General features: G+C 43.6%; 1 protein-coding gene across 7 annotated transcripts in view; it reads left to right on the top strand.

Annotated features, from left to right (window-relative positions):
• VPS53 (VPS53 subunit of GARP complex) overlaps positions 1-27,443 on the top strand; it is a 204,325-nt gene that overhangs the window by 162,842 nt on the left and 14,040 nt on the right. For all 7 annotated transcript variants that reach the window (XM_053568540.1, XM_053568542.1, XM_053568545.1 and 4 more), the window contains 2 exons: positions 5,888-6,036; positions 11,502-11,571. In XM_053568540.1, the coding sequence (XP_053424515.1) occupies positions 5,888-6,036; positions 11,502-11,571 (219 nt within the window). The remainder of the gene's footprint in view (positions 1-5,887; positions 6,037-11,501; positions 11,572-27,443) is intronic.

The raw sequence follows: 27,443 nt of genomic DNA, 5'->3' as shown, positions 1-27,443 counted from the left end.
GCATACTAGGTACTCCGCAAATGTTCCTTCTCCCTTTGTTCCCCACACAGTGCTCTGCATGCAGAAGGTATCTGTAGATACAGCAGATGCTTGTTGTAGGAGTAAAAGTCGCCCAGACAAGCATCAGAGCGAGTGAGAGCATGAGTCTGTATGTGCAGGCCTGAGAAAAGTCCACTGGCTGGGGCCAACAGCAGCCTAAACCATTAACAGTAGATCCCAGTGGCCTGTCCCAGAGTCCAAATACCTTGAGTCTATGTTATGCATCCCTCCAATCCAATGATCAAAATGAATAGCTGGGAATTTAAATTTTCTGTTGAGGAAAATTAGTTTTGCAGGAGACCTCTTTCTCAGGCTTCTTATAGCAGTAAAAAAAAACCAGCTTCCAAAGCAAGATGGTGGTGAAATGCTGTTCTGTGATCAATGGCTTGGTCAGAATTCTCCGTGACAGTGGGCTCCTCCTGGGAAGAGTGATGCTCTCCCAGCCTTCCCTGTGAAGTGTCGGCATAGACCACGCACTCCCTCCGCATGCAGCAGAGGCAGAGCTCTGGGGATGCTCTGGGTCCCACAGTCTTTCCTTGTGGTTGAGCGTGGGGTCCTGGAGGCTCTGATCACTACCAGCTTCATACTCTGGTTTCCTTGCTGTTTCTGTCACCCTGCGTCTTAGTTACTGCTCTTCTACAAACTGTTTCCTATTATTTATATAGTACCAGTTACACACCATCTGGTCTTCAAACCTGCAACCCTAAAACAAAAAGCTTAAAAGGAGAAACTTGTCAGTGGAGAGGGGTGGCTTTTAAATGTCAGATACAAAAAGTTTACCTGGAAAAGTTGAAGTCTTATTTCTGTTGATGACTTTTCATGATGTTTGTTCTTACAAAGCAAGCTACCATTTCCTTTTTTGAAAGAGACTTGTGCTTGATCACTGTATATTTCATTAGCTTCGCCTTGAAAAACAGGGTTTACCTTGAACTTCTGCCCAGTAAAGTGCTTTTATGCCTTTCTTTTCTTTTTAACAAATGTCTAGCAAGCATCCTGGTGAACTGCTCAGGCTTCAGACAGACCTGACTGTCCCAACTCTATCACTTACCAGCTGTGTAACTTTGGGCAAGTCACCTAATCTCTTTGAGCTCCTTCCCCTACAAGATTGCGTGAGAATTGAAGGTGATCACATATGAATTGCAAATGAGACGGTCTATGTATAGGGCCCAGCAAGGGAACCTGCACACGGTAGGTCCAAACATGGGTGTCTGCAATTCACGTTACAACCTGACGTCATCTGGGATGGATGATGGCAAGCATCGGCCACCTGAAGCAGTAACTGGCTAGAGGCACTGCTAACTCTGTTTGGGGCATTTTTTTTTAAATAGTGAAAGCAATGTCAACTTTCATTGTTTCTCAGTTTTTCTTTTTTTTTTAGAGAAAGTCTCACTTTATCGCCCTCGGTAGAGTGCCATGGCCTCACACAGCTCACAGCAACCTCCAACTCCTGGGCTTAAGCGATTCTCTTGCCTCAGCCTCCCGAGTAGCTGGGACTACAGGCCCCGCCACAATGCCCAGCTATTTTTTTGTTGCAGTTTGGCCGGGGCCGGGTTTGAAACCCACCACCCCCAGTATATGGGGCCAGTGTCCTACCCACTGAGCCACAGGCACCACCCTGTTTCTCTGTATTTTAAGTTGCTTTCTGCTTTCCTTAAGCTGACTTAAATTTATTTATTTATGTATGTATTTATTTATTTAGACAGCCACTGTGCCCTGGGCAAAGTGCTATGGCATCATAGTTCACAGCAACATCAAACTCTTGAGTTCAAGAGATCCCCTTGCTTCAGCCTCCGGAGGAGCTGGGACTATCATAACACCCAGCTAGTTTTTGTAGAGACAGGGGTCTCACTCTTGTAGACTGGTCTTGAACTTGTGAGCTCAGGCAGTCCTCCAGCCTTTGCCTCCCAAAGTGCTAGGATTACAGGTGTGAAACACCACACCCAGCTAGCTGACTCAAATTTAAAATCATAACTCCACTTTGCCTTTCCTAATACTTCTTTTAACTTCACCAGTGGAATCATAACTGACTAAAGTAATAAAAACAGATCAAATCTTTCTGCATACATTCCAAATGTGCACACGTACTGATGTGGCCAGTGGTTATTGAGAGGAGCAAGATGACGTCTGTGCATACTAACCAGCAGAAGCTTGAAGAAGCCCCTTGTCCCATGCTCAGTCTCTCTTCAGAGTTGCTTTGTAACTAGCAATAGAGCATGTCACCACCTCCTTTTATGGTCCTCTGTGAATGGAGAACTGTGATGTTCAGATAATTGCTTATAAACTATCTTGAGATTTTGAAATAAATAATGCTGCCAGTGTGGAAAGTTATGGTCATTACTGTGAAAGAGCTTCGTGTCGACTGGCAATAGAAACACCAAACCCTCCCCACTTCTCTGAGTTTAGCCAGAGTACTCTGCTCCAAGTCTTAATGCAGAGCTGGAGAAAGGAAGATGACTTAACAGCACCTGTCAGTTTTGGCCTCACCCTATGAGCTCATTTAAAATCACCAAGGAAGTCCAGGCTACATGGCTCACACCTATAATCCCAACACTTTGGGAGGCCAGGGAGGAAGGATTGCTTGAGGACAGGCGTTTGCAACAGCCTGAGCAATATAGAAAGACCCTTTATCTTTTCTTTGTGTGTGTGTGTGTGTGTGTGTGTGTGGTTTTTGGCCGGGGCTAGGTTTGAACCCGCCACCTCCGGCATATGGGACCGGTGCCCTACTCCTTGAGCCACAGGCGCCACCTGAAAGACCCTTTTTCTAATTAAAAATTAGCTATCATTACATACCAGTAGTCCCAGCTACTGAGGGGACTGAGACAGGAGGATCACTCAAGCCCAGGAGGAGTTCAGTGTTACGGTGAGCTATTGATCTCACCATGCATTGCACTCTGGGTGACAAAGAAAGACCCTTTCTAAACCATTAGCAAATAAGTAAATGAAATCACTTAGGGTGCTTATGTTTGGATGGGTCAGATCATTAAAATAGGATGGAAAAAGCTTCTTGAGTAAGATAAAAGATAATGAGGAAAACATTGCACATAACCAAAGCATGAGACTAGAAAGTCAGTTCTTATTACACATTCCTTCTGTTTGTCCATCGTTTCTATTTTTTTTCCCCCCGTAAAATATAGAGACTTTTTCTTATCTGGAGCCAGGTACTAAAGACTTGCATAAGATTTATGATGTCTCTCTGTGGGCCTCAGTTTTCTTATCTATGACATGAAGATGGAGGACGTGTCCTGCTTTTCTGTGGTTGTATGGTTACATATCCCTAAAGCTTTTAGAATATAAATAACTGGTGATTTGGAGAAACATTAGAACAAAACATGGAGTCATTTGAGCTTCCCAGGGCTGAGGAATCATCCATGTACAACATGACTCTTTTAAACAAGTTCTCTCAGTATTGAATTTTTTCTTTCCCCAAGAGCTCTGTAAAAATAGTATTTTCTTGCCAGAGACATCAAGACCTCAGAACTACTGACCTCCTTCTATGAACATATTATATGGTTTGTGTTTGGCTTAGGATCTTTTTACAAGACCATCCTGCTCCAATCAGAGAGGCTGACTCAGCAGAACTCCTTCAATCCCCCCCTTCTGAGGGTTAGAGAGCCCCTCCCCTGCCAGTCCAGGGCAGGCTGGAGCTGTTGCTGGCCCTGTCCCCCTGTGGATGCCCACAGGGGAATGGACACTAGAGCATTGCTTCTTTCTGTTCTCCTAGGTCCATCCAATACTGCCAAGTGCTACTTATTCTGAGAAATGCAGACAGTTTCCTGTCGATGTTTTCCAGAGCGTGCCCCCAGTTCTCATCAGTTCTCAGGGCTTGGGCTAAAGGGGTGTCTAAGTTTTATTTATAGCCTAGTCGGGGACCACTTTGGTTCTCTCAGTGACGTCTGTCTCCCCCTTACCTGTTACCTACATGGTCCCCACGTCACCCTGTTAACCTCTGGTCTGCCCCTAGAATAGATCTCTTTTCCTTTCCCTTTATTGAAATCTCAACATAATCCCAAAGGTTTTAGGAGGTTAAGATTCTACATACACACATTTTGAAATGTTTTATTACGGAAAATTTTGAATATATTCTAAGTAGAGAAAACAGTATGATAAACCCCATGTACCTGTGCCCCAGCTTCACTGATCTTGTTTAATGGACACCTGCCTCTACTCCTCCCACCCCTAGATTATTCTGAAGCAAATATCATATGTCATGCCATTTCTACTTTCCTTTTTTTTTTTTTTTTTTGAGGCAGAGTCTCAGTATGTCGCCCTGGGTAGAGTGCCATGGCTTCACAGCTCACAGAAGCCTCAGACTCTTGGGTGTAAGCAATTCTCTTGCCTTAGCCTCCCCTGTAGCTGGGACTATAGGCGCCCACCACAACGCCCAGCTATCTTTTTGTTATTGTTGTTGTTAGCAGGCCCTGGCTGGGTTCGAACCCATCAGCCCCGGTACATGTGGCCAGTGCCCTAACCACTTGGGTACAGGCACCGAGCCTCTACTTTCCTTTTTAAAGAATCCCAAACTTGGCTCAGTGCCCGTAGCACAGTGGTTTTAGCGCCAGCCACATAGACAAAGGCTGGCAGATTCGAACCTGGCCTGGGCCGGCTAAACAGCAATGACAGCTGCAACAAAAAATAGCTGGGTGTTGTGGCAGGCACTTGTAGTCCCAGCTACTTGGGAGGCTGAGATAAGAGAATTGCTTACAGCCAAGAGTCTGAGGTTGCTGTGAGCTGTGATGCCATGACATTCTACCAACGGCGACATAGTGAGACTCTGTCTCAAAAAAAAAATACAATAAAATAAAATAATAAAGAATCCCAAACTCCTCCCAATTTACATGAGAGAAAGGTATATGTCAATTCTCCTCCAGGTTTCATTTCGTTTATCCCAGCCACCTCTCTGATTTTCCACGCTCCCCAGCTGTTTGGAAGGACATGTCCCTCTTCTGTTCTCCTGCAGTCCTCCGCTGGAGGAACAGGTGACAGAAAAATAGGATCCTAATTCAATCTGCCAAGTGGGGGTTCCTTTACCAGCTGGCAGCTTAGCTGGGAAAGGAAAGTTGTTTTGGTCAGTGCCTGTGGCTCAGTGAGTAGGGCACTGGCCCCATATACCGAGGGTGGTGGGTTCGAACTCGGCCTTGGCCAAACTGCAACAAAAAAAAAAAAAAAAGAGGGGCGGCGCCTGTGGCTCAGTCGGTAGGGCGCCGGCCCCACATACCGAGGGTGGCGGGTTCAAACCCGGCCCCGGCTGAACTGCAACCAAAAAATAGCTGGGCATGGTGGCGGGCTCCTGTCGTCCCAGCTACTCGGGAGGCTGAGGCAAGAGAATCGCTTAAGCCCAGGAGTTGGAAGTTGCTGTGAGCTGTGTGATGCCATGGCACTCTACCCGAAGGGCATAAAGTGACACTCTGTCTCTACAAAAAAAAAAAAAAAGAAAGGAAGGTTGTTTTGAGCATGTTGGGGTAGGTAGGAAAAGGAAAGGGCTTGGGTTACTCTTTACTTCAAGAATAAGGTGGGCAAGGCTAGGCACAACCTGTAATCCTAGCACTCTGGGAGGCTGAAGCAGGTGGATTGCTTGAGCTCAGGAGTTTGAGACCAGCCTGAGTTAAGAGTGAGACCCCATCTCTACTAAAAATAGAAAAATTAGCCAGCCATTGTGGTGGGCATTGTGGGCATTCTCAGCTACTTAGAAAGCTGAGGCAGGAGGATCACTTGAACCTGGGAGTTTGACACTGCTGTGAGCTAGCCTGATACCACAGCACTCTAGCCTGAGCAACAGAGTGAGACTCTGTCTCAAAAACAAAACAAAATTTAAAAAATAAATCCTTGTCCTGTCCTGTCTCCATTTCAGATGCAGTGGCAGAACGTGGAGCATGTTGGTGACCAGAGCCCCTACGTCACCTCTGTCATTCTTCACATTAAGCAGAATGTCCCCATCATCCGTGACAATCTGGCTTCCACACGGAAGTACTTCACTCAGTTCTGCATTAAATTTGCAAAGTAAGTTCTGGAGCATCTACATCACTGAGTCAACTTTATGTTTCAGAGCATTTTTACATTCACAGCCAAACTGAGCAGAAGGCACAAAGATATCCCATCTACGGCCGTCCCCACACGTGCACAGTCTTCCCCACCAGAGTGGTACTTGATAAATCGACATTGACAACATCATTATCACCCACAGTCCCCATTCACATTAAGGCTCACGCTCGGTGTTATACAACCTATGGATTTGGACAAGTGTATAATGACATGTATCTACTATTTTAATACCATACTCAGCGGGACTATTTTTAATGCCTTCTCTTTTCCCCAGCTTGCTCACGATTTAGGTGTCCAGCTGGGGCACATTCTGGTGCCTGCAGGCAAACTAATTTTAATTTGTCCCCCAAAGAAGCATAATAATAAAACCTAATGACATGTATCTACCATTTTAATACCGTACTTAAAAGTCACAGATAACAGTAACAGCAATACAGTCATCAGCAATGTCAAGGCAAGCCAAATAGGGGGCATCCTGTCACTTTCAATTAGATCAGTGGTTCTCAACCTTCCTAAAGCCGCAGCCCTTTAATACAGTTCCTGTGGGTCACGACCCACAGGTTGAGAACCGCTGAATTAGATGGACCTAAACACCCCTTGCCCAGGTTGGGATAATTAAAATTATTTTTTACGTGCATGCTGTCTCCTTAAGAGTAGGAACCATCAGTTCTGTCTCTCCCGAACCTTCTCTTCCCCCCCTTCCCATAGTATGTATCACGTACATGGCTGCTAGGATTTATCCACTTTATTTCTCCAGCATTCTTGGGTCCAGAGAAAGTATTAGAAATTGGGCTGAGCAAGTCAGGGAGCTCACTGCTCTAGGAGATGGAGTGCACACCACATGTCTCTTGCCACGTCCTTGTGTGTGGCTTTCATTTTGAAGCAAGGAAATAGTTTGGTCCTTTGCCAGTCAGCATCTGGCTGTAGCACCGGCTCCCATGAGACCAGGTGATGTAGAGGGTCACTATCTTCTCTGACCCATTATCAAATGAGTGTGTTGGCAGCCTGCTCAGGAAAGGGCCTCAGGAAGGTCGTCCCCAACCATGCTACTGTATTTGGGTTAGTCTCATCCAGGTCCCAAATGGTGGTTCAGGACTCCAAGTTTCTGTCTTCTCAAATCTCTCCCAGTTTATGTTCAATTAGGGCTTTGCCTTTCCCTCATAAATAAATCCCTGAGGAGCAACAATTATGGAATGGCTTCTAGTGTTAACTTTAGTTTCTAGTTTGTCAAGAAAGGATAGAGTGGACTCTCCAGGGAGGCATTAATGTTTGCAGTAAGGCAGATGGACCAGGAGTTGAAATTCCCTTCACTCTCTGGGTGCTCATTAGTGTGTGTTAGAAGCATTGCTGATAAATCACCTGGTGACACCCCCCATAATGGCTGATAGAAGTAGCGTCTGTGTAAAAATTTACTATGACTGAAACTCTCTAGTGTGTTTGCACAGGGGTCTAGTTGAGCTTACGTGAAAGTGAGTAAGAAGTCCATTGACTTAGCTAGTGCCTGCATCAGCCTCACATTCTCTCACAGCCCTTTAACTTCGTTACTAAGCCCGTACTGAGTGAAGTGGGAATAGGATGCCCATCTCTTACATCTGGAAAAGTTCAACTTATGATCTAGAAAGTAGTTTTTGGTTTAATCCATGGTACCCTCTCATCCTTGTAAAATCCCAGCCAGCAGTTAGAAACCTTAGAAATGGGAGTTATAAAGAATCCCAGCCAAGGGCAATAGCCACCACCATCATGATGGCCCGGAGAAGCCCTTAGCAGTTACCCAGCGTATCTTGGGGACTTCTCCTCCAAAGGCGCATATCTGGTCCCTGTATCCTCCCCCCTCCCGCAGCCTAGTACACAGCCAATTCAGGGACACCCCAAAGCTACTCTAGTGTGAATTAGCTCAGGGTACAGACTGTGCAGTTGCGATTAGTCGTAAATTCAGTCTCACATTACTTGTTGGGGCCTGGTTTGCAGCACTAAAGAATCCCTTCCATGTAGTCCTATGTCTGCACTTCCTCCTGATCAGCAGACCTTCCCCTAGATCTGATCTCTGGACCTTTCCTTTCCCTCCCCACCCTTGCGCAGCGATAGATGTTTCCTTTCGCCTTCTTTTGGTGTCTGGAGCAAGAGCAGCTTTTCCTGTTGAGACATCAAGATCCACCCCGTGGTCAAAACTGCGGTTCGAACCACAAGCCATTTCCCTCTTCCACTAAGCTGACTCTCTTCCATTCAGTTATGGAGATTATAAGACACATCTATGAGGAGTAGCTGGGAGGATAAAGTGACATGTAAACTTCTTGATAAAGGGCTGGTACTGAGCTGACATTCAAAAAGTGATAGCTGCTGCTATTATTTAAACATTTATTATTTATTCAACATGCATTTACTTGAGCACCTCCTGTGTCCCACACATGAGAGTTAAGTGGTTTAACAGACATGGCCCTGCGTTCACTTGCGTTAATAGTCAAGTGAAGAGAAATAGACACATATGTAATTAAGTTTGATAAAGGAGAGGCCTTTGGACTCTCTATAGAGCGTGGTGGAGATGGCTGAGGAAAGGCGTCCTGGAAGAGACGTCCTTGCACAAGGTCTGTGAGATGTGTGTGTACTGACCAGCGGGCCCTAGGAAAAGGCATTCCAGGCAGAGGGAGCAGGGTCAGGAGAGGCACAGAGACATTAAGTAACTGGCAGCATTGTGGGATCCACAGGCAGCCCAGCAGGTTGGAGCCAGCAAGCCAGGGCTTGGCATGATGAGGCTGAGGACAGAAAATCAAGACTCAAGGAAGCCATTAAGCCCCATTTTGGCTGTCTGCAGCCATTGTGAGAATTTTAGTCCAGGGAGGGACTTGATTGTATTCACATTTGAAATAAATGCCTTTTATAAAACCGGTGTATGGTGCCCCATGATCGCATTAATGTACACAGCTATGATTTAATAATAATAATAAAAATAATAAGAAAAAAGAAATAAACGCCTTTGGCAACAGATGGGTTAGAAGAGATGAGGCTGAAGGTAAGGAGACCAGTTAGGAAACACTCGGAAGAGTTCATGTGAGAATTGAGAAGGGCAGTAGCCGTGGGGACAGCCAGGCAGGGTGGATATGGGGATTCAGGAAAAGAGTTGGTGACTGATTAGATTTGATGGTTGAAAGTAAGGAAGCAGCCTTGGGTAGCTCTTGGTTTCTTTCTTGGGTGATTAGGTAGATGAGACCCAGTCCTGCATTCCAGGTAGGGCTAAGCTTGGATGTGCTGGGATTTCCATTAAGATAATCCAGTGAATCATTTGAGATTAGAGTGGGTGCACGTGCACAGGAGAAGACACTGAGAAATTGAAGAAGATGGAAGTTATAGGCCTTGGAGCAACATTTGAAGAGTGAGGGCAGAGGTGTTTGGCAGCCTTAACCTAAACCTGTAAGTCCTGCTTTATTTTCATCCTCTCTCCTTGGTCATGGGCCTTTATTGCCTTGATTGTAGGCATTCCTAGTTTCTACATCTTCTGTTCTACACCAGTACAACCCAGCTCTCTTGACATAGGCCTCTACAACCGTCCTCAGGCCAGGTGCAGTGGCTCACACCTGTAATCCTAGAACTCTGGAAGGCCAAGGCAGGTGGATTGCTTGATCTCAGGAGCTCTAGACCAGCCTTAGCAAGAGCAAAATAAAAAAACTAGCTAGGGGGCAGCACCTGTGGCTCAAAGGAGTAGGGTGCAGGCCCCATATACCAGAGGTGGTGGGTTCAAACCTGACCCCGCCAAAAACTGCAAAAAAAAAAAAAAAAACTAGCTAGGCCTTGTGGCAGGCACCTGTAGTCCCAGCTACTCGGGAGGCTGAGGCAAGAGGATCACATGAACCCAAGAGTTTGAGGTTGCTGTGAGCTGTGACAGCACGGCACTCTACCCAGGGTGACAGAGCGAGCCTCTGTCTCCAAAGGGAAAAAAAAAAAAAAACCCTCCTGATCTATTCTAATTTCACTCTTTGTTTCCCCTAGACCAACATCACAGCTCACGTGGTCTAGGTTATCCTTAAGACCCCAGTACATTTTTAGAGGATCATGTATTTTGTTTATTGATCTGACAATTACTTCCTTAGCAGTTATTTCCTGTTTGGGGCCTGTTTTAAGACCTGGTAACTACCTCCTGCATATTCTGTTTTTATATATGTTCACATGTTTTCATCTACTAGTAATAGAAGCCCAGACTTAAATGGCATGTGAGTTTTTTGTTTCATCTAACTGGAAATCCAGAGGTAAAACAGATCTGAGAGTGGTTGATTTGATGGTTCAGCAATGTCATTGAAACATGTTCTTAGCTGGGTGAGGTGGCTCCCGCCTATAATCCTAGCACTTAGATGAGATGAGTAATGGCTTGAGCTCAGGAGTTCAAGACCAGCCCGAGCAAGAGCAACACTCATCTCTACTAAAAATAGGAAAATTAGTTGGGCGTTGGGTTGGGTGCCTATAGTCCCAGCTACTCAGGAGGCTGAGACAAGAAGATTGCTTGACCCCAAGAGTTGGGGTTGCTGTAAGCTATGACACCATAGCACCCTACTCTGCATGACAGTGAAACTCTCTCTTCAAAAAAAAAAAGAAAGACCCAGATTCTTTATTGTGCTATACTTGGGCCTGACTTTATCCTCAGAATGGTGGCGATCTGGCAGCGCTAGTTTTAATATCCAAATGCAACAATACCCTAAGGCAGTGGTTCTCAACCTTCCTAATGCCATGATGTATTTTCATTGTTACAAAGGGGTCACGACCCACAGGTTGAGAACTGCTGCCCTAAGGGAAGAAGGGAGAGTCTTGCCCGGGTCTCAGTGAAAGTCCTCCCCTCTGGCTTGGCACCCTTAGCACAGAAGTTACGGTGCCAGCCACATACATAAGGTGGCGGGTTTGAACCCGGCACGGGCCAGCTAAACAACTGCAACAAAAAATAGCCAGGCATTGTGGTGGGTGCCTGTAGTCCCAACTACTTGGGAGGCTGAGGCAACGGAATCACGTAAGCCCAAGAGTTTGAGATTGCTGTGAGCTGTGATGCCACAGCACTGTTCTAAGGGCAGACTCTGTTTCAAAAAAAAGAAAGTCCTCCCCTGTAGTCTGATTGGGCCAGCTTAGATAATGTCCCTTTCCTAGGACCAAAAACAGTCAGCAAGGGAATGCCATGCTCTGACTGGCTAACAGTAGCTAGAAATCATCTCTGAAGTTGAGGTTGGCTAGGATTGACTATTTTCTTGGCCTATCAAGGCTTATATACCTAACACATTAGTGCTTGGGTTAGAAGGAAAAAGAAAGCAATGGACACTGGTGGGCAACAATGGTGTCTATCTTGATTGTCAGTTTTCTTACAGAAGTAAGTGAAACTTCAAAGAAAAGTTTCTGCCTTTCTTTAGAGAAGAGAGAGTGAGCCTAACTTGTCACTTCTTTTTCGTCCACAGCTCCTTCATTCCTAAATTCATCACCCACCTCTTCAAGTGCAAGCCAATTAGCATGGTGGGAGCAGAACAGGTGAGACGAACTCATATAGAGCCCTTACCTTGCAGTTTTGTCAAGGATCAAACACATCCTTCAAGTACAGAGCTGTTCTGGATAGTATTGCTAGCCTGGCAACTTTCTTCTTCCATTAATCCATTTATTTTTCAAAATTCTGTTTGAGCACCTGCTAACTACCATGCTTCGTTGTGGGCGCAAGGTTTGCCCAGTGAACATGACAGAGTAAGTCTCCCCTTCCTGACACTCACATTCCAGTTGGAAGAGACAGATATTACACAAGTTAACAAATCAATTAGAAGATAATTTCAACTTTAGATAAGGATGCTGAAGGTTGGAAAGCACGCGGGAGTAATGGCCTGATATTACACAGTCACAAAAGGCTTCTCTTGGAGCTGAGCTTGAGAGGACTAGGAGAAAATGTTCCAGATGGAGGGAACACAAAGGCTCTTACTATTTTGGGTCCCATAATGGCTGATGCAGAGACCATTTTAGGGCAGCAAGCAAGGAAAGGCTTATCTGCTGGGTATTGAGAAGCTCTGTTCATCTCACCCATGGAGCCTTCTTGATTAGTCCCACTCTGTGCTTTGGGATACCTCCTCATAGTTTGTGGCAACTTATCAGTGAAGCAAAGTCATCTCTTTTCAGCCACTACCTGTTTGGACTATCTGAAATTTGAGCAGTTTGAGTTTAGAGAGCAGTTTCAGCTACTTGAAACAGAAGCCAACAATAATATTCCATTCCTAATTCTTTCAGAATACCCACTTCAATGCAAACAATTCATATGCCAATCAAAGATGATTCTCATGTATTTGTTAAAATAATCCTCTCTAGACTTCAATCTGTCAGTGCCTAGAAAACATGTTTCAGTTACTTTTTATATTTGAAAGAACTCAAACTGCATTTTTAAGGAAAAAGGTTATATAATTCAAGACATTTCCACAAATCTCACTCTTCCAACAAAAGAGTTGACTTGATAGAGGTTCAGCTATCGCCCAGCTCAGAGCCCTGTCACCACACTGGCCCCTTGCTCCACTGGCTCGCCTGAGTCATGTCCCGGTCAGATGGCAAGTTGGCACATGCCATAGCACATTGTGGATCCCTCATGAAGAGTCAGAGCAGAATATGTGGTCATCCCCTGATATGTGTGGGAGATTCGTTGTAGGACCCTGTCAAGTAATAAAATCTGCAGATGCCCAAGTCCCTGATAGGTAATAAAATGGCAAAGTATTTGCATATAACCTACACACAGCCTCTCGCGGACTTTAAATCATTTCTAGGTTACTTATAACACCTGATACAATACAGATGTTATGTAAATAGTTGTTAAACTATGTTGTCTAGGGAATCGTGATGGAAAAGTGTCTGTATATGTTCAGTAGAGACACAATTTTTTCCCAAATATTTTTATCTGCGGTTGGCTGAATCCATGGCTGTGGAATCCGTAGATACCCAGGGTCAGCTGTATAGTACCCGTGCATAGCGAGATCTCTTGAATCTGGGAAGTGCAGTGTTTCATCCTCCTCTGGTAAGAGAGCAGCCTTCCTAAGTTGTGAAAGGGCACTGTGGTCCAAGCATTAAGGTCACAGGCTCTGGAATCACAGAGCTGAGTTTTATCTCTGCAGCCTGGCAACTGTTTTGGACTTACACAAGTTGCTTAAGTTCCCAGCACTTCCTCACCTTTGAGAAGGGGATAATCATAGTCCTACTTTACAGAGGATTGAACAAGATAATGCACATGAAGTGGTTGGCACAAGTCTGGCTCATGTAAGCCCTCAGGAAATGCCAACTCTTCCTAAGTTTAAGCTTTTTAAGACCAGGGCAAGGCTTTGCTTCTGTTTTCATTCCCATCTTCTCTAATATCTCCTCTATACGCAGGCTGCACAGTGACATCTTCTCAGGGCTTACTGCTAGCTGGCTGGCTAGAGTCAAAAGTGTTCTCAGAACTTCCTGCGCAGTTATGTGGATTCAAACTCTGATGGTGCCTGACTATAACATTTCAGTGTTTTCAAATTCTTGACCCTTGCATGTCATGAGCACAGAATTAATTCCCTCCATTAGAAATAGAGTAATATTCTGACTTGTTTCATTAGCACATGTTCCCTCAGAATTAATTCTGTCCACCTCATTGTTATGTGTAATCAGAGTGGGTGTAGAATGATTAAGCTCTATGGGTCACGCATGGTGGCTCATGCCTGTAATCCTGGCACTGTGGGAGGCTGTGGTAGGAAGATCCCTTGAGCTCAGGAGTTTGAGACCAGCCTGAGCAAAAGCAAGACCCCATCTCTACTAAAATTATAAAAAATATTAGCCTGGCATTGTGGCAGGTGCCTGTAGTCCCAGCTACTCAGGAGGCTGAGGCAAGATGATCACTTGAACCCAGGAGTTTGAGGTTGCTGTGAGCTGGGCTGATGTTACAGCACTCTAGCCTGGGGCAACAGAGTGAGACTCTGTCTCAAAAAAAAAAAAAAAAAAAAAAGATCTATGTATCTGGGAGAAGCTTCAGAGTTCTTACTATTTTTCTGGCTGCAGACTGGATGAAGCCACTGGGACACAAAGTTGACTCATTGGGAACATGTTTTCATGACTCGGCAGCTTTTCCCAGGCCTTGCTAACTGATTTAGTGTCTAGTAACCATGACATTTTCATTTGTCACATAAATCTAATGTCGTATCTATTTTCCTAAGATTTTTTCTTCTTTTGAAGAATATTAGACTAATCAGCTCAGATCCAAAGCCAATATCTTCATAGAAATACCAGCTTGACCAGTGTTTACTTCCACCGTGATGTGGACGAGAAAACCATCTGCTGGGACTGGACTTTTACTTGATCGACCCCAGGCGAATACAAGCTGGGGGTGTGGATTGCTGCCGGTCTAGACTAGAGGAGGCGTGGGTACGGTGGAAACCTCAAGGCAGTGTGGTCCTTGAAGGAGTCTTACATGAAATTCAGGTTTGGCTGGGTCCACGCTTGCCCTAAGTATATAGGCCTTGAAACCCAAGCAGTCACGTAGCTGTGGGCACATTCACTCAGGCAGCAGAACCATAGGAATTAAGAAGTTGACAAGATGTTCAGAGACTGGAACAGATTTCGCCCCAAGTCATGGAGTGGCTGTAATCCAAGCTATAACAAAAGCTGTGAAATTTAAAGCTAAAATTTAGCCTAATCTCAGCTGTGTCTGCTTTGCCACAAAGGTGCTAGATTCTAAATTTAGGTTGTACTTTAATACTTACTCTGAAAAGGGAAAGGGAGACATTTTCCTGCTCTTTCTTCTGTTCCTGATTGCTATGTAAAGTGAGTTATTTATCTTTGGGTCCCAGAGTTCTCTTGAGCAATTGCAAGGGCACATGGAACTGAGCCATACTCGTATTTGTAATGCTTCTCGCTGGTTTGTAATTTTCAGAGATTCCTGTGGGATTTGCAGGGTCATTAATTAGTCTTGTAGCTGCAGTCGTCTTATGAATGAGCGCACAGTAGAAATGGAATCCATTTGCCCAAACTTCCCGTAGAGAAAGCAGCACGGTGCGGGATAGGAAAAAGGAGGAGACTTGGGGTCCAGTGCCCACGCTGTTGTTAATGGTCTCTGTGGTCACAAACAGTTGCTTCCCTGTTCTGGGCTCCATTTCCTCATGTTTAACAGAGAGCACTGAACCAGACGTTCTCAAAGCCCCTTCCAGAGCAATTACATTATGAAGTCTAAAGTACTTTGAGCAATATATTGCATGTCTATGAAGTTACTGTCTTTCTCTTTCTGTTATTTTTATATACTATATTGACTCTTTTAGATTGTGGTAAAATATACAAAATGTAAAATTTATTGTTTTAGCCATGTTTAAGTGTACAGTTCAGTGGCAGTAAGTACTTGCACTTGGTGCGCAACCATCAGCGCCATCACTTCCAAGACGGTTTTTTTTTTTTTTCTTTTCAAGACAGGGTCTTGCCCTGTCACCCACACTAGAGTGCAGTGATGTCAACCTAGCTCACTGCAACCTCCAACTCCTGGGCTCAAGTGATCCTCCTGTATCAGCCTCCCAAGTAGCACTACAGGCACCCACCGGCTACCATACCCAGATAATTTTTTCTATTTTTAGTACAGATGGGGTCTCACTCTTGCTCAGCCTGGTCTCAAACTCCTGACCTCAAGTGATCCTCCTACCTCAGTCTCCCAGAGTACTAGGATTACAGGCATGAGTCACCGCACCTGGCCTCTAGACCATTTTCATCTTTCCCACCTGAAGCTCTATAACCATTAAACAATAACTCCACATTCCCCCTCCCCAGACCCTAGCAACTATGTCCTACATAGTTCTGTCTCTGTGAATTTGACTACTCTATAGGTAGAATTATACAGTGTTTGTCTGTTGTATTTGACTTATTTCACTGAGCATAACGTCTTCAAGGTTCATCCATGTGTTGTGTGCCAGAAACTTTTTTTTTTTTTAAGAGACAGAGTCTCATTTTGTCGCCCTCGGTAGAGTGCTGTGGTGTCACAGCTCACAGCAACCTCCAGCTCTTGGGCTTAGGCAATTCTCTTGCCTCAGCCTCCTGAATAGCTGAGACTACAGGCACCCACCACAACGCCCGGCTATTTTTTTTTTCTTGCAGTTTTTGGCCAGGGCTGGGTTTGAACCCACCACCTCTGGTATATGGGGCCTGCGCCCTACCCCTTTGAGCCACAGGTACCGCCCCTGGCTATTTTTTTGTTGCAGTTTGACCGAGGCCAGGTTTGAACCCACCACCCTCGGTATATGGGGCCAGTGCCCTACTCACTGAGCCACAGGCACCACCCGACTCTATTGACTTCTAAACTCAATTCAAGACTCTGCACCCATAGCTCAGCAGTTAGGGTTCCAGCCACATACACCAGGGCTGACCGGTTCGAACCCAGCCTGGGCCTGCCAAACAACAATGACAACTGCAACAAAAAAATAGCCGTGTGTTGTGGCGGGCACCTGTATTCCCAGCTACTCGAGAGACTGAGGCAAGAGAATCACTTAAGCCCAAGAGTTAGAGGTTGCTGTGAGCTATGACACCACAGCACTCTACCAAGGGTGACATAGTGAGACTCTGTCTCAAAAAACTAAAAACTAAGAATTTCAGACTAAACAGGAGTGAGACCCTGCCTCTATTAAAAATAGAGAAGCTAGCAAGGCATTGTGGCATGTGCCTATAGTCACAGCTACTTAGGTGGCTGAAACAAGTAGATCACTTGAGCCCAGGAGTTTTGAGGTTACTGTAAGCTATGGTGCCACAGCATACTACCTCAGTACTCTAGCAACACAGTGAGACTCTGTCTCAAAAAAAAATAATAGGGCGGCACCTGTGGCTCAGTAGGTAGGGCGCTGGTTCCATATACCGAGGGTGGCGGGTTCGAACCCAGCCCCAGCCAAACTGCAACAAAAAAATAGCCAGGTGTTGTGGCGGGCGCCTGTATCTCAGCTACTTGGGAGGCTGAGGCAGGAGAATCGCCTAAGCCCAGGAGTTGGAGGTTGCTGTGAGCTGGGTGACACCACAGCACTCTACCGAGGACAATAAAGTAAAACTCTATCTCTGCCAAAAAAAATACTACTAATAATAAATAATAGTAATAATAATAATAGCCAAACACGGTGGCTCATGCCTGTAATTCTAGCACTCTGTGAGGCCAAAGCATGTAGATTGCTTGAGTGCCCCAGTTAGAGACCAGCCTGAGTAAGAGTGAGACCCCATCTTTACCAAAAACAGAAAAACTAGCTAGGTGTTGTGGCAGGCGCCATTGCTCAAGCCCAAGAGTTTGAGGTTACTGTGAGCTATGATGCCACTGTACTACCCAGGGCAACAGAGTGAGACTCTGTCTCAAAAAAAAAAAAAAAAAAATTAATAATAATTTTTTGCAACAAAGCAGAAAATTGTTGAATCTGATAAAGATCTATATGAATGGTTATGAGAAGATATGGATTATATGGGTCTATCCATTTGTCAAAATAACACAATTAAGAACTATACATTTCAACATATATAAATTTTACCTTTAAAAAGTTGTATGAGAATTAGGAAGTGAAATACAGCACGATTCTTCATCCTTGAACTATTGACATTTTGGGCCAGAGAATCTTCCCCCGTGGGACGTATTAAACAGCATCCGTTACTTCAGGCCACCAGATGCTAGTGACATCCTCTCGTGTCTCTAGACATTACCAGATGTTCCAAGGTGTAGGAGTGAGAAACAAAAATCACCGCTCATTGAGTCCACTGGGATAGAGGCACAGCTGAGAATGTGGAGATATTTTTGGTTGTTGAAACTGGGAAGTGAGCACCTGAGGGCTCACTGTACCATTCTGTTTCCTTCACATTCTGTTTCCTTGGCCAGGGCTGGGTTCGAAACATTCTGTTTCAAACTCTCTATGATAACAAGATTTTTAAAAAATAGTAGTGGCCCACCCCCACCAAGGTTTTCATCACTATTGATAGCCTTGGTGCCCACCAAGAATTGTAGGAGACTCTTTTTAAGAAGGAAAAATTCTCCCTAACAGCTGGGCACGGTGGCTCACACGTGTAGTCTTAACACTCTGGGGGCCAAGGCAGAAAAATCACTTGAGATCAGGAGTTTGAGACCAGTCTGAGCAAGAGCAAGACTCTATCTCTACTAAAAATAGAAAAGTAGGCAGGTGTGTGGGAACCAGCTACTTAGGAGGCTGAGGCAGGAGGATTGCTTGAGCCCAGGAGTTTGAGGTTGCTTTGAGCCAGGCTGAGGTCATGGTATACTAGCTGGGGGCAACAGAGTGAGACTGTCTCAAAAAAAAAAAAAATGTGAGCGGCACCTGTGGCTCAGTGCATAGGGCACCGGCCCCATATACCAAAGGTGGCGGGTTCGAGCCCAGCCCTGGCCAAACTGGAACAAAGAAATAGCCGGGCGTTGTGGTGGGCACCTGTAGTCCCAGCTGCTCAGGAGTCTGAGGCAAGAGAATCGCCTAAGGCCAGGAGTTGGAGGTTGCTGTGAGCTGTGATGCCACAGCACTCTACTGAGGGCAATAAAGCGAGACTCTGTCTCTACAAAAAAAAAGAAAAGAAAGAAATGTTCTCATTCTCCCTGAGTGGTTTCTATTGCTGGATGATGAACTTCTATAGGCTTAGCAGACTGGCCACCCTCACAGAACAATAGCCTATCAACAACATCAGCCAGCCCACACTACCCTAAAAATTATTTCTGAGGTGCACACCAATTTGGCAGTGACCACTCTTGCCCAGTGCTTCATGCCTAAGGAGATTAACCTTTAGCGTTTTTCAAAGATGAAAACTAGCAGATTTTTATAATACATGGTACCTTTTATCTTCATTTACTACAGGCAGCTGTTGAATCTGTCAAACTATTTCCCGCCTTTTCTGTCTGCATTGATTTATGTAAAACCTGAGACCAGCTTTCTGGTAAAGACAGAATTTTATTGTGACTGGCCAGGGAATGAAAGTGTCATATCACCCTAGATATGGGGGACAAAAAAGAATTATGTCTGTTTGTTCAAAACTCTTCCTGTCACTTAAGACTATATAATTATTTATGCATATAATATATCTCTGGGAAGTAGAAAATATAGAAAAAGTAGGAGATATCCCATATGTTTTTAAACATATTCATTGATTTTTTTTTCCCCAGCTAAGACATGGCTTTGGTTTTGAAAAGGCTCTCAAAATTTGCTGCACAGAAGACAAAAGTCCCTTATTAGTCCTCAGACAGCATACTTTAAAAAAGTTTAAAACTTTTTTTAAAAAACTTTTTTAAAGTTTTCCAAAATACTAAAAAGCATAGAAAATAATGTAAAGAACACCAGCTCCCCACTCAGTTCAGTAAAATTTGTAACATGTGGCGAGTGTTCGATCAACCTAATCCCACTGGCAGCCGTAAGTACAAGCAGCAGTGAGACTGCAAACTGGAAAGGCCTTACCTGTGAACTGTTTTTGGACTTGGCACTCAGTTGAACTGCCTTGGGGAGAGCTTTCAGCAGGAGTGCGGAGAACACTGGGCATTGTCTAGGGCCCCAAACTGAGCCACTGAGCCAGATGGAGCTAATAGTGTTTGGCTGTGGGCCGCAGGGAGTCATTGTGAGAGAACTGCCCCAGCAAGCTCCACCCTCAGGGTCGCAGAGCAAGGATCAGCGGGAGCTAGTAACCTAATGACTGAGCATCTTAAAGGCGGGGACTGAGCTGCCTTAGCCTTAACCCTCAGGGGCAGAGTGAGACCGGTTTTGGCACACTGGAGCCTCGGGCTGTTGCCCTGGGTAGAGTGCCGTGGCGTCACAGCTCATAGCAACCTCAAACTCCTGGGCTTGGCATGACCTGGACCTCCATAAGAGCTGCGCCGCGACCCTGTACTCGCGACCTGTGCCCACCAGGCCTCTGCATGCCCTGACCAGGAACTGCGGAAGCCGCACAACCCTGCATCCTCCCTCCTGTATCCTCCTTGCCTCCACACCGGCCCGCTTGTCTGGCCAGGGACTCTGTAGCCGTGTGCCCTCCAGAGCCCTCCCTGCCTCTGCGCAGAGCCCTTCTCCTGACCAGTGACTGCTGGAGCCTTGGGCCAAAGTGCCAAAGTCACTGGGCACCAGGCACTCCCAGAACTGTGTGTACCACCTCCTGCCCTGTTGCTGGATCCGGGTGTGTCTCACTCCAGAGCTACTTCCACAACCAGAACTCCCTAGCTGGAGCAGCCCCAGAGGAACTACACAGGGCACTCCCTACAAACAATAGAGTGATCCCACTGGGGTCTAATCTTGGAGAAACACCTCCCCAACTCTGAGGATGGCCAGAGGCAACGGTGAAAAACAATCATGAAGCGAAATCAACAGAAAAACTCTGGCAGTATGAACAATCAGAGTAGATCAATTCCCCCAAGGATCAATGGGGCAGACACAGCACAAGATCCCATGCACAAACAAATAGCTGAGATGTCAGAAATCGAATTCAGAATCTGGATAGCAAATAAGATTGAATTAGAATTCCAAGCAGTAACCAAAAAGATATCTCAACAATTCAACGAATTGAAACACCAAATGACCAAAGATTTTGACACATTGAGACAAGAAGTTGCAGCCCTCAAAGATCTGAGAAACACAGTAGAATCCCTCGGTAACAGAATGGAACAAGCAGAAGAAAGGATTTCTGACATTGAAGACAAAGCCTTTGAATGCTCCCAAACTCTCAAAGAGGAAGAGAAATGGAGGGCAAAAACAGATCACTCTCTCAGAGAGCTCTGGGATAATTCGAAGAAAACTAATATTCGTCTTATAGGGATCCCCGAAAGCAACAAAGTGACTTCACAAGGCTCCGAGTCTCTTCTTCATGAGATTATGAAGGAGAACTTTCCAGACATGCCAAGAGATTCTGAAGTTCAGATAGCAGACAGTTTCAGAACTCTAGCACAACTCAACCCAAATAAGACATCCCCCAGACACTTCATAATCAATTTCACTAAAGTTAATATGAAGGAGAAAATTCTAAAAGCAGCCAGACGAAAGAAAACCATCACCTACGAGGGCAAGAATATTAGAATAACTGCAGATCTCTCTGCTGAAACCTTTTAAGCTAGAAGAGGATGGTCATTGACTTTTAATCTCCTAAAACAAAATAACTTTCAGCCCAGGATCCTGTACCCAGCTAAACTAAGCTTCATTTATGACAGAGAAATTAAATACTTCAATGACATTCACATGTTGAAGAAATTTGCCATGACTAAGCCAGGTCTCCAGGATATTCTCAGACCTATCCTCCATAAAGACCAGTGTAATCCTCCACCACAAAAGTAAACCCACCCAGAAAATTTTGATCAAATTCCAACTTCCACAGTCGCAAAGGATTAAAAATGTCCACCGGACTTTCGAAAGGCTTATCAATATTCTCAACTAATGTGAATGGTTTAAATTGTCCTCTAAAGAGGCATAGGTTGGCTGACTGGATACAAAAACTCAAGCCAGATATCTGCTGCATACAAGAATCGCATCTTACATTAAAAGACAAATATAGACTCAAGGTGAAGGGATGGTCATCTATACTCCAGGCAAATGGAAAGCAGAAAAACGCAGGTGTTGCAATCCTATTCGCAGATGCAATAGGCTTTAATCCAACCAAAATAAAGAAGGATAACGATGGACACTTCATATTTGTTAAAGGTAATACTCAATATGATGAGATTTCAATTATTAACATTTACTCACCCAACCAGAATGCACCTCAATTTATAAGAGAAACTCTAACAGGGCTGCGCCTGTGGCTCAAAGGGGTAAGGCACAGGCCCTGTATGCCGGAGGTGGCGGGTTCAAACCCAGCCCCGGCCAAATACTGTAAAAAAAAAAAAAAAAGAGAAACTCTAACAGACATGAGCAACTTGATTTCCTCCAGTTCCATAGTAGTTGGAGATTTTAACACCCCTTTAGCAGTGCTGTATAGATCCTCCAAAAAGAAGCTAAGCAAAGAAATTTTAGATTTAAGTTTAAATGACTGTCCATTCAACATCTGGACAGTCATCTACAGAACATTTCATCCCAACCAAACTGAATACACATTCTTCTCATCAGCCCACGGAACATACTCCAAAATCGACCACATCCTAGGCCACAAATATAACCTCAGCAAATTTTAAAAAATAGAAATGATTCCTTGCATCTTCTCAGACCATCATGGAATAAAAGCTGAACTCGACAACAACAGGAACCTGCATACCCATACAAAAACATGGAAGCTAAACAACCTTATGCTGAAGGATACATGGGTTATAGATGAGATTAAGAAACAAATCACCAAATATTTGGAACAAAACAACAATCAAGACACGAATTACGAGAACTTCTGGGATACTACAAAGGCAGTCCTAAGAGGGAAATTTATAGCACTGCAAGCCTTCCTCGAGAAAACGGAAAGAGAGGAAGTTAATAACTTAACGGGACATCTCAAGCAACTGGAGAAGGAAGAACACTCCAACCCCAAACCCAGCAGAAGAAAAGAAATCCCCAAAATCAGACCAGAATTAAATGAAATAGAAAACAAAAGAATTATACAACAGATCAATAAATCCAAAAGCTGGTTTTTTGAAAAGATCAATAAAATAGATAAACCTTTGGCCAACCTAACCAGGAAAAAAAGAGTAAAATCTCTAATTTCATCAATCAGAAATGATAACGATGAAATAACAACAGACCCCTCAGAAATTCAAAAAATCCTTAGTGAATACTACAAGAAACTCTACTCTCACAAATATGAAAATCTGAAAGAAATCGACCAATACCTGGAAGTACGCCACCTACCAAGACTTAGCCAGAATGAAGTGGAAAGATTGAACAAGTTCAACAAGTTCTGAAATAGCATCAACTATACAAAATCCCCCTAAAAAGAAAAGCCCAGGACCAGATGGCTTTACGTCAGAATTCTACCAAACCTTTAAAGAACTAGTACCTATATTATTAAACCTCTTCCAAAATATAGAAAAAGAAGGAATGTTACCCAACACATTCTATGAAGCAAACATCACCTTGATCCCCAAACCAGGGAAAGACCCAACAAGAAAAGAAAATTATAGACCAATATCACTAATGAATATTGATGCTAAAATACTCAATAAGATCCTAACAAACAACACATCAAAAAAATTATACACCACGACCAAGTGGGATTTATCCCAGCATCTCAAGCTGGTTCAATATATGTAAATCTATAAATGTAATTCAGCATGTAAACAAACTAAAAAATAAAGACCATATGATTCTTTCAGTTGATGCAGAAAAAGCTTTTGATAATATCCAGCATCAGTTCATGATCAGAACACTTAAGAAAATTGGTATAGAAGGGACATTTCTTAAACTAATAGAGGCCATCTACAGCAAACCCACAGCCAATATCGTATTGAATGGAGTTAAATTGAAATTATTTCCACTTAGATCAGGAACCAGGCAAGGTTGCCCATTGTCTCCATTGCTCTTTAACATTGTAATGGAAGTTTTAGCCATTGCAATTAGGAAAGAAAAGGCGATCAAGGGTATCCTCATAGGGTCAGAAGAGATCAAACTTTCACTCTTCGCAGATGATATGATCGTATATCTGGAAAACACTAGGGATTCTACTATAAAACTTTTAGAAGGATCAAGGAATATAGCAATGTCTCAGGCTACAAAATCAACACCCATAAATCTGTAGCCTTTATATATACCAACAATAACCAAGCCGAAAAAACAGTCAAGGACTCTATTCCTTTCACAGTAGTGCCAAAGAAGATGAAATATTTGAGAGTATACCTAACAAAGGACGTGAAAGATCTCTACAAAGAGAACTATGAAACTTTAAGAAAAGAAATAGCTGAAGATGTTAACAAATGAAAAAACATACCATGCTCATGGCTGGGAAGAATCAACATTGTTAAAATGTCTATACGACCCAAAGCAATATATAATTTTAATGCAATTCCTATTAAAGCTCCATTGTCATATTTCAAAGATCTTGAAAAAATAATACTTCGTTTTATATGGAATCAGAAAAAACCTCAAATAGCCAAAACATTACTCAGCAATAATAACACAGCAGGAGGAATCACGCTACCAGACCTGAGACTGTACTATAAATCAGTAGTGATCAAAACAGCATGGTATTGGCACAAAAACAGAGAAGTAGATGTCTGGAACAGAACAGAAAACCAAGAGATGAATCCAGCTACTTACCGTTATTTGATCTTTGACAAGCCAATTAAAAACATTCAGTGGGGAAAAGATTCCCTATTTAACAAATGGTGCTGGGTGAACTGGCTGGCAACCTGTAGAAGATTGAAACTGGACCCACACCTTTCACCATTAACTAAGATAGACTCTCGCTGGATTAAAGATTTAAACTTAAGACATGAAACTATAAAAATACTTGAAGAAAGTGCAGAGAAAACTCTTGAAGGAATCGGCCTGGGTGAATATTTTATGAGGAGGACTCCCCAGGCAATTGAAGCAGTATAAAAAATACACTACTGGGACCTGATCAAACTAAAAAGCTTCTGCACAGCCAAGAACATAGTAAGTAAAGCAAGCAGACAGCCCTCAGAATAGGAGAAAATATTTGCAGATTATACCTCCGATAAAGGTCTAATAACCAGAATCCACAGAGAACTCAAATGTATTAGCAAGAAAAGAACATGTGACCCATCTCAGGGTGGGCAAGGGACTTGAAGAGGAACTTCTCTAAAGAAGACAGACACACGATCTACAAACACATGAAAAAAAGCTCATCATCCTTAATCATCAGAGAAATGCAAATCAAAACTACTTTGAGATATCACCTAACCCCAGTAAGAGTAACCCACATAACAAAATCCCAAAACCAGAGATGTTGGCATGGATGTGGAGAAAAAGAAAAAGGCACACTTCTACACTGCTGGTGGGAATGCCCACTAATACATTCCTTCTGTAAGGATGTTTAGAGAATATTTAGAGACCTAAAAATAGACCTGCCATTCGATCCTGTAATTCCTTTACTAGGTTTATACCCAGAAGACCAAAAATCACAATATAACAAAGACATCTGTACCAGAAGGTTTATTGCAGCCCAATTCATAATTGCTAAGTCATGGAAGAAGCCCAAGTGCCCATCGACCCACGAATGGACTAGCAAATTGTGGTACATGTACACCATGGAATATTATGCAGCCTTAAAGAAAGATGGAGACTTTACCTCTTTCATGTTTACATGGATGGAGCTGGAACATATTCTTCTTAGCAAAGTATCTCAGGAATGGAAGAAAAGGTATCCAATGTACTCAGCCCTACTATGAAACTAAATTATAGCTTTCACATGAAGGCTATAACCCAACTATAGCACAAGACTATGAGGAAAGGGCCAAGGGAGGGGGAGGTTAGGGTGGAGGGAGGGCAATGGGTGGGGCCACACCTATGGTGCATCTTAGAATGGGTACAGGCGAAACTTACTAAAGGCAGAATACAAATGTCTACATACAATAACTAAGAAAATGCCACGAAGGTTACGTTGAACAGTTTGATGGGAATATTTCAGATTGTATATGTAACCAGCACATTGTACCCCTGGATTGCACTAACGTACACAGCTATGATTTAACAATAAAAAAAAATTTGTAACATGTTCCTCACATTTGCTTTAGATCATTTTTATATAAAGTAAATCATTACAGTTATTACCAAGCCGCCCCCCACCCCCACCACTGTGGACCCCTGCCCACTGCTTCCTCTCTGCCCAAAGGTAAACTCTATTCTCTTCTGGTTTTTATCATTCCCATATGGGTTTTGAAGTGTTGTATGTGTACATATTCACAAATGATATGTGATTTTGTTTTGCCTACTTTTAAACTTCTTATAAACGCTATCAGACATATCATTTCCCCACTTGCTTTTTTTGCCCCACTTATGTTCTTTGAGATTTATCCATGTTGGTCTAGGTCATTTGCATTCATTCTTTTCAACTTCAGTATCATATTCTATTCATGAATGTGCCGCCATTTGTTTATTCATTCTCCCGTTGATGGACGTTAAAGTTGTTTCCAATGTTTTGTTCTTACAAACAGTAGATGGATGCAGGGAACCTTTTTTTCACATAGGCAAGAATTTCTCTAAAGGATGTAAGCATAAATGCTGTGAAACAGATTATATGCTTCTTCGATTCAGAAAATATTACTGAATTTCTCCCTGATATGCTTCACCTAATTCACACTCTCACCGTGAGTGTGAATTTCAGTGCCATATCCATGATTTTCAACCTTTTTATCTTTGACTATCTGATGAGTATGAAATGGTATTCATTTGTGGTTTTAATTTGCATTTTACAGTTACTCCTACAGCTAAGTATCATCTCACATGCCTTTTGGGCATCTGAATTTTTGTCTTCTGTGAGCTGCGTGTGCACATTCCTTGCCCTGTTGTTGCTGTCCTTGTTGAGGTGGCCAGTCTTAGTGATCTACAGGAATCTGTATGTGTTCCTTATATTTTTCCTTTGTCCATGTTGCACATATCCTCTCCTGATGTGTGTCTTGTCATTGACTTTGCTTGTGCCTTCTTTCTTTTTTAGAGACAGAGTCTTACTTTGTCACCCTCAGTAGAGTGCTATGGCATCACAGCTCACAGCAACCTCCAGCAATTCGATTCTCTTGCCTCAGCCTCCCGAGTAGCTGTGACTATAGGTGCCCGAAAACGCCTGGCTATTTTTTTCGTTGCAGTTTGGCCAGGGCCAGGTTCAAACCCTCCACCCTCGGTATATGGGATCGGCACCCTACTCACGGAGCCACAGGCGCCGCCCTGCTTGTGCCTTCTAAGAAACGTCTTTTATTTTGGGGTAGTAGATATTTCAGTCTCTGCTATGTTTAACATTCTTCTCCACCCATAAGCAATAAAAATAATCTCTGTATTTTCTTTTAGAAATGTTAAAGTTTTTCTTTTTATATCTAGGATTTTAATCTACCTGGAATTGAGCATACTAATTCTTCAGAGGCACTTACTGAGTTCCCTGTGAGAAAGACCAGTAGTCATTTCCTGTGGGGCTCTGGGAAGGGTGCTAACACTAGGCTCTTCGTGCAAACCTCAGGAGCCCGTGCCATTCTCTCCCCTGGATTCTTCTGTATGCTCCTCCATAAGCCTCTTCAAAATACAAAGACTAGGGTAGTAAGAATTTTCATCTCTAGAAACCTCGAAAGGTTCAACAACGCCCTGGCACTTTGCTGGTGTGCAGTTGAATGACCTGCATAGCCTTAGACTAGTCACATTACGTATACTATCCTTAGTATAATTTCTTTTTATTTTTTCCATACAGTCTCAGTATGTCACCCTCACAGCAACCTCAACTCTTGGGCTTAAGCAATTCTCTTACCTCAGCCTCCCAAGTAGCTGGGACTACAGGTGCCCACCACAATACCTGGCTTTTTTTTGTTG

This window comes from Nycticebus coucang, chromosome 18 (genome assembly GCF_027406575.1).
Source record: "Nycticebus coucang isolate mNycCou1 chromosome 18, mNycCou1.pri, whole genome shotgun sequence".
Classification (NCBI taxonomy): domain Eukaryota; kingdom Metazoa; phylum Chordata; class Mammalia; order Primates; family Lorisidae; genus Nycticebus; species Nycticebus coucang.
This window is presented reverse-complemented; position numbering and strand designations above follow the sequence as displayed.